Below are 6,871 nucleotides of genomic sequence, written 5' to 3'. Positions count from 1 at the left end.
GGCGTATGGGTAATGAAGTACAATACTACGTAAGTCGTTTACAATTTATTTGTAAAGGGTGTTACAAATATTAATTGTGTTGATTTTAGTGCTAGAATATTTTTTAAATATATATTAGGTGGAATTGATCACACTATAGGCTACGTGTTTTCATTTATCTGTAAATATCACTACCTGCTAAAAAGAACTTCAAGTTCCAACATTCTGCAGTTTATGTACGCAGGCGCCGTAAGTGCGGACGTGTGAATCAGATAGCCATGAATGGGGTGGTGGGGAGACGAGTAGCTATGTGGACCGTATCTGGAGGCAAAAATCGTTGATTGTAATACTATGGATTATTTAAAACGTTGACTCTATACGTCTGTTTGAGTTGCCTGCCGTTTGGTGCCTTCGGGTATTGGATTACATCGGTCGAAATCGGGCCCGCTTTCGCTCCACGATTTTCGACGTGAGACTTTGCGCCTGAAGAAAACAGCATCGGCTACGACCAGCTGCAAAATGCCACGGGACATCAAACCGTCTTTAATCCAGAAAATCGCCACTCAAGCTTATGCTACGTTTAAAAACTTCGGGGCGGCCGCCATTGCTGACAACAATGTCTTTCTGGATAATCAAGCGAAGCTGACTACCCTTGTAACTGAAATCAGGGCTGCAGACCTAAAGATAACACCGCCGAAAAGCAAAGGCTCCACGCCGAGTCCCCATAACCCTCCTGTCACATACATGCATATATGCGAAACCGACGCGTTCAGTATGGGAGTATTTCTGCTAAAAACAGGGGCGTCTATCCCCCTGCACGATCACCCAGGTATGAACGGAGTGTTGAAAGTTATCTACGGCAAGGTCAACATACGGTGTTTCGACAAGTTGGATGCACCAGACGCCCAGAGTCTGCCTCTCTTCGACCCACCGCTGCTGCCCTTCCAGAAAGATTCTATCAGGCGCTGTGTTCTTCGGTCCACAGGTGAATATACAGAGGACAGTGGTCCTTGCATTTTGACCCCTGTGAAAGATAACCTTCATCAAATTGACGCGGTGGAAGGACCGGCGGCGTTCCTCGATATACTGGCACCCCCATATGACCCCGACGACGGGAGAGACTGTCATTATTTCAAAGTTTTACAGACGGTTTCGAAATCGGTGGACAGAAACTCAGATCAGACAGTGGAAGGGGAGAGGTGGCTTCTAGAAGTTCCTCAACCCGCCGATTTCTGGTGCGGAGGCGAGCCTTATCCCGGCCCCGAGGTGTCTGTCTGAAACGTGCTGCCCACGCTAAGGACACCTGTGCGTGTTCCACGTTATAGTGTGTATGGCCTATTGATCGCATGGGAAGTTAAAACGAAGATTTAAAAAAAGTGCTTAAAAGCGCCTATTCAGTGTCACGAATTACAGGAAATATCTTGAAATGCCAATCTGCTGGGATCAATAATCTTTGCATCGTGATCATTTGTCTAAATAGCCTAATCATTTCCCTTGCATGTTCCCAAGCCGGTCTATATGACAGTGGTCTCTTGAACAGAATTTGCAAATCCATCAGGCTGTGATTACTAGTGCTGAATGCAATTGTAAATATTGAATGTAAACATGATTTAAAGGCATTTATCCTGGTCTACATGCACACTACAAGTATACCCCCTTACATGTGCTTAATTTATTTTGAAAAGAAAAATGTGTATACAACAATTATCGCAGTGTTTGTATCTTATGACCTTATGCTTTGATCACAATTAAAATATCCACGTCATCACATTTGATAATGCAACTCTTTCTTTTTATGGGTCTCCACTGTACAGCATCTCATTCAGAAAGACAAAAGGCCTTCCATTCAAAAATCATGGTACAATGCGGGCAGACTATCTAAAAGAGGGGGGACCGTTGCTGTGGACGACATGCCAAGCACGGGGCCACCAGCATGCAGATTGACAGTGTTTCATTTTTGTAATGTATGAATATATATTCTTATATTATCAGGTGGCCGAATATTGAACAATGCAAATGGAACATATTTGTACACAGGCCTTTGCTCCCAAAATCACCATACAATGTTCCATTGAATCACCTTTGGGAGCAAAAAAGACAATTTCACATTTTCCCACAGGAAGAACTTGTCTCTATGAGGGCAGTCTTGGTGACTGCTCTCGGGTTCAAGGTTCAGTTCAGTGTCATTAACCCTTACCTGAGTGCAGTTCAAAGTTTAAGAAGGAATATGACAATGGCTATGATAATGAAGCTTTAGGTTTCAAAACGGATATCCTGTTATTGATGTTCTAGTTATTCAGGGAATCTTGCAGAGCAAAGAAAATATGCAATATATAATATGCAATATATAAATGCAATGTATACTTTTTTTTATGTATATAGGCCTATTGCCGATGCCAGGGGCCCTTCTGTGGTCACTCTTTTGCAGCCTTAAGAAACAGGTTGGAGTACTCTAACAGAGTAGCTCTGTGAAATTGTGCTGGTTCGTTACACAGAACAGCTTGACTCAACTTGTTCGTACTCCTGTTTGCAAGATATATCAAAACTTTGAAGCCACTTATAATAATAATAATAATAATAAGCTTTATTTAGCACCTTTCATACACAGAATGCAACTCAAAGTGCTTTACATTTGGAGCATTTAACACAACACTCTTGGTCTTGGACACTTGGTCTCCTCAGATTGAGTTTGAGCCTGAGTCTATGACACATACAGCAGCTTCCTGTGTATGGACACACAGATCCATTTGCACGGACAGCTGGATGATTTGTAATAAAAATTAGTTTTGGTGTGTTAAGCTAAAGCGGGAATTTCTTACGGTAATAATCGGCACTTTCTGACCACGGCGTTCTGGCCTGAATATGGGCCGAGAGAGAGAGCCACACCCATTATGGTGCTGCTTCGCTCAGGGCGTAGGCCCAAATCTGCATGATGTTTCAGTGAGGTCATCGTCGGTCTCGGTTCATTGCCTCCTCTGCTGTTTAACCCGACAGCTTCCTGCGTGATGACCGAAGGACAAGTAGGGAAAAGCCAAATAGGTTACACATTTGCACGCATTTCTTGGATAAAACATCCAAATCACAATCTCTGCTCCTCTGGCTAGCAGAGTACCAGCTGATCAGGTCAGGGTTCAGATTCTCTGGAACCGGCAAATGACCTCATCATTTATCCAGAGAATCCACTCCACACAAAAACATGTCAAACTGTCAATATGTTTAAGCTACTGAGGGGGGAAAAGCAAATAGACCTGCTTAGAAGTTTATTTGAAATGGTTGGCTGGGTGCCAGTCTATTGCAGTCCTCTTTGCAGCCTGCTGTCATGTGTGACATTTATAAAAACCAATTGGTGTGATCAAGTCAATTCATTTATGTGTGTTTCTCAGTTAATATTTTGTCAGCATTTAACTTTGCATTGATTTACAAGGCTGCTAATGATCTGACTGCCTATGGTCTATACTTCTTATTTAATGGCTTATATACCTTTAAAATGGACTAAAATTAAAAAGCATTTACAGCTCACAAATATCCATTCCTTTGTTCAAAACTCTCTGGGGCATAATTTTTTACAATATAGCACATATAACTTTCTTCTCATGGCACATTTAGTGGGTCAATGGTATCTGTGGAATAAAATGTGTTTCATTGTACCCTTTCCCACTTGTTGATTAGATTGTACATGCCCTGCCGGCTGGCATCTGTTCGCAAGGCTACTGACCAACGTCAGATGCTGGCTGGGTGGCTCTGAGCGTCTGTCTGCTAGATGCACATAAATGACAGTGTGTGGGTGAATGTCCTTGTGAAACCATGAGTCACAATTAACCGATCCAAATACGGGAATTCCCCCGCACTCTATATTTTCCAAACCCTGCAATACCAACAAACACTAACAACAGGACAAGAATGCGCTCTCTCGCTCGTGATGTTTATTTGTTTTTATTTATTTATTCTTTTAGTTGACAAGAAATAGCAAGGTGGCCTTCGACCTGCATTAGTTTTATCACTTCACATATGAGTTGAAACGTTCACAAGAAACAAACGTAACGTTGGCATGAGTTGAAGCATTTACATTCCTTGTTTTTGGGGGGGATTATATTGCAATGTAGCGCTTCCCAAACGTAACACAAAACACTGTATACAAAAATATATTTATATTTTAAGTTCCCATACCTATTAATTGACAAATATACAATTCAATTAAAAGTTCACGTAAGTCTGAAGCTATATACAAAAAGAACTGACCGAAAAGGCACGATAAGAGGGAAAACAACCAAGGTTTAAATGAACTCCAGTTATTAGTTCCTTACAATACCTCGCCAGTTTTGAGATTCCACCACCATTTCAAGTATTCAGTAGTTCGTGGCAGTCTTGTGTCAGTGCATATTTTCTCCCTCTATGTCTGTCACCCATGGCCCATCATTGAAATGTTACCCACCTGACGCATTCTTAAAACATGTAATTAAGCAGTTCTGTGTCAGGTGAGAAAACATGATATACGTTTAGCCTGCATTTAAACAAAGTGCATTTGTTTTGAGTCAGGCTACAGCTGCCAGGATTAAGACGGGCCAAGGTGCGGATGCGCATCAGAGTAGCACAATTTCCCAGTCAGTCAGTGTTTGTTTATCTTGACAGTTATTATTTTTTAATTCATTCCATCAGTTCTATGAGATCAAATGCGACTGAACGAAGTTATGCTCATTAAATAGTGTTAATCAAGCAGGAAGTTGCAGTCTATTGGCTCGAACTGGAGGAGCACACGCCGGCTGCTGAGTTGATGCCGAGCGAGCGCTCAGAGTTTGTGGCATTTGAGGCGCTGGATGATTTTCTCTCTTTCTGCCTGAGATGGATCTTGGTGTGCCTCTTACGCTCGTCGCTCCGGGCAAACTTCCGTCCACAAAAGTCACAAGCGAAGGGTTTCTCGCCCGTGTGTGTGCGGATGTGAGTGGTCAGGTGGTCGCTGCGGCTGAAGTTACGCATGCATATCCGACACTGGAAAGGCTTGTGTCCCGTGTGGATGCGAATATGTCTGGTCAGCTCGTCAGAGCGAGAGAACCGCCGGTCGCATCCCTCAGCCGGACAAGGGTAGGGGCGTTCATGCACAGGCGTTTTGCTGGGGCGGTTTGGGTATTTCCTAGGGCGCAAGATGGGCCGCAGCGGTAAGTTTTGTGGGCTGTATGTGGTCGGTAGTCTGGGTCCTTCGGACACAGGCCCACCGAGTGTAAAATTCCTGATAGTGTTAAGGGGAGTCAGTGGCGGAGGCACCCTGAAGGAGTCAAGCGGACACGAGAATGGTTTTCGGTCAGGCAGAGACTGCATGTCCCTCTGGCACGGTGGCTGAAAGAAACCGTAGTCTGGGATAATTGGCAGAAAACCTGGATCTGCGCTCGGCTTCGGGGATGAGTAGGACGGCGGCGGATAGGATATGGGACACGTGGAGGTGGACAGGAAGGCGGAAGGGTCTTGGTAAACTTCCCCGCAGCCGGAATAGGGCGGGGGCGGGGAGTAGATGTGGTCCATGTCCCCCTGGCTCTGTGCCATGGTGCAGCTGAGCGTGCTGGAGAAGTGGTTTGGCGACACTGATGAGGCTGGAGAGGAGGATGCTGAGGACGGCTGGGTCATGCCCAGGATCCCCGCACTGACTATGTTGATGACGCCGTCCGGGTTCCAGTTGCTTGGGTACTGAGAGTCAATGGAGAACTTGCCCATATAGGTAAAGGTCTGATTGCGTTGAGCGGTGGGCTGGCTGAAGTTGCTAGAGTAAGGCAAGTCGAGAGACCTCTTTTCCGTGTTCATTTCAACATTGATCAGGCCATCTACAAAGACAAAACAGAGATAACAAACTATTAACAAATATCCACAAAAGTGAACATTGCATTGTTTTTAAAAACACTTCGTGAGAACGCTTCTAGCCATGTGCATTGTATGTGCACTGTTGTCCTGTCATAAAAGCGACATTACTACTTGTTTCCCAGACTTCGATTCATAAACAAACAGTGCCGACCACCGAAACAACATTGCAAGACAACCAATAGCCAATCAAAAGTTGTTAAGTATCATGACAGTACACCTGCCGCTCTGTGTACGTGATGAAAGGCACACTGAAATAATGCATGTCAGAAAGCTTACCTCCGATAGCCCCGTTAATATGATCATAATGTCCTCCCAAATCACCGTTTGGAAATATAGTAACTGAAGTTGGCAGGTTTGTCGCGACTTCATCCACAGAGTACACACTCTCGGAAAGCGGGTGTACAAAACCTCCGAGGGTGACAGGGGTTTTGTCCAGGGTTTTAGCTGTCATCATTTAAAACCTTACTGGAGCTTTGCGCAAGGTTTTAGTTGCAGACGTATGTGAAGATGATGCTTCTCTGCTCGATTTTGTGTAACCTCTTCCCCTGACAAACCCGTTACATCTGGCACAAGCTTATAGATGAGCTCTCGCACTGTAATTAGGTACCTATGAAACCCTCAGTCGGTCTACCCCCTGAATGACAGATCTTTGTGGCTTTGGTAGTGGTAGTATGTATTTATTGGAAGCCCGTGAATATGCCGTTACGTCACTGACCATACAAGGACTGGGTGGTTAGAAAAAGTAGCGCTGCCAACTCTCATTGGCTGATTGCTTAATGACGACACGAGAGAATACTTGTCAATGGAGAACCCTGAAATGAGAGCCGCCCGAGGACTGGGAAATACAAACGCGTTGTATAGCGCATGGAAATAATTTATCAAAAGTTAAAACAGATCTTTTGCAAAGAAATGTGCATAGGGCAGGGGCACGCAAATGTTCATAAACGCATTCAAATACATAAAACATACTTCTCAGTGGCAGAGATAGTTTGTTTCCAACTGTCATGATCATCCTTGTACACACAACCAGGAATTCCGGTTAAGC

The 6,871-nt window shown here is 44.2% G+C and overlaps 2 protein-coding genes across 2 annotated transcripts; one reads left to right on the top strand and one right to left on the bottom strand.

The window, feature by feature from the left end:
- The first annotated feature begins 226 nt into the window (after positions 1–226).
- Positions 227–1,749, top strand: adoa (2-aminoethanethiol (cysteamine) dioxygenase a). The gene has a single exon (XM_076297826.1). It carries the CDS (start codon positions 499–501, stop codon positions 1,255–1,257), a length of 759 nt encoding a protein of 252 aa, XP_076153941.1. The 5' UTR covers positions 227–498; the 3' UTR covers positions 1,258–1,749.
- A 2,147-nt stretch (positions 1,750–3,896) lies between these two features.
- Positions 3,897–6,461, bottom strand: egr2b (early growth response 2b). Its single transcript, XM_076298887.1, has 2 exons — positions 6,103–6,461; positions 3,897–5,789 (listed from the first exon to the last, which is right to left on the bottom strand). The coding sequence occupies exons 1-2, from the start codon at positions 6,278–6,280 to the stop codon at positions 4,708–4,710; spliced, it is 1,260 nt and encodes a 419-aa protein (XP_076155002.1). The 5' UTR covers positions 6,281–6,461; the 3' UTR covers positions 3,897–4,707.
- Between the last annotated feature and the right edge of the window lie 410 nt (positions 6,462–6,871).

The sequence above is a fragment of the Alosa pseudoharengus genome, unplaced genomic scaffold (genome assembly GCF_046254945.1).
Source record: "Alosa pseudoharengus isolate Yale_2024_CS ecotype anadromous, Long Island Sound unplaced genomic scaffold, YU_APseudo_1.1 YU_APseudo_1.1_scf_21, whole genome shotgun sequence".
Taxonomy (NCBI): Eukaryota; Metazoa; Chordata; class Actinopteri; order Clupeiformes; family Clupeidae; genus Alosa; species Alosa pseudoharengus.
This window is presented reverse-complemented; position numbering and strand designations above follow the sequence as displayed.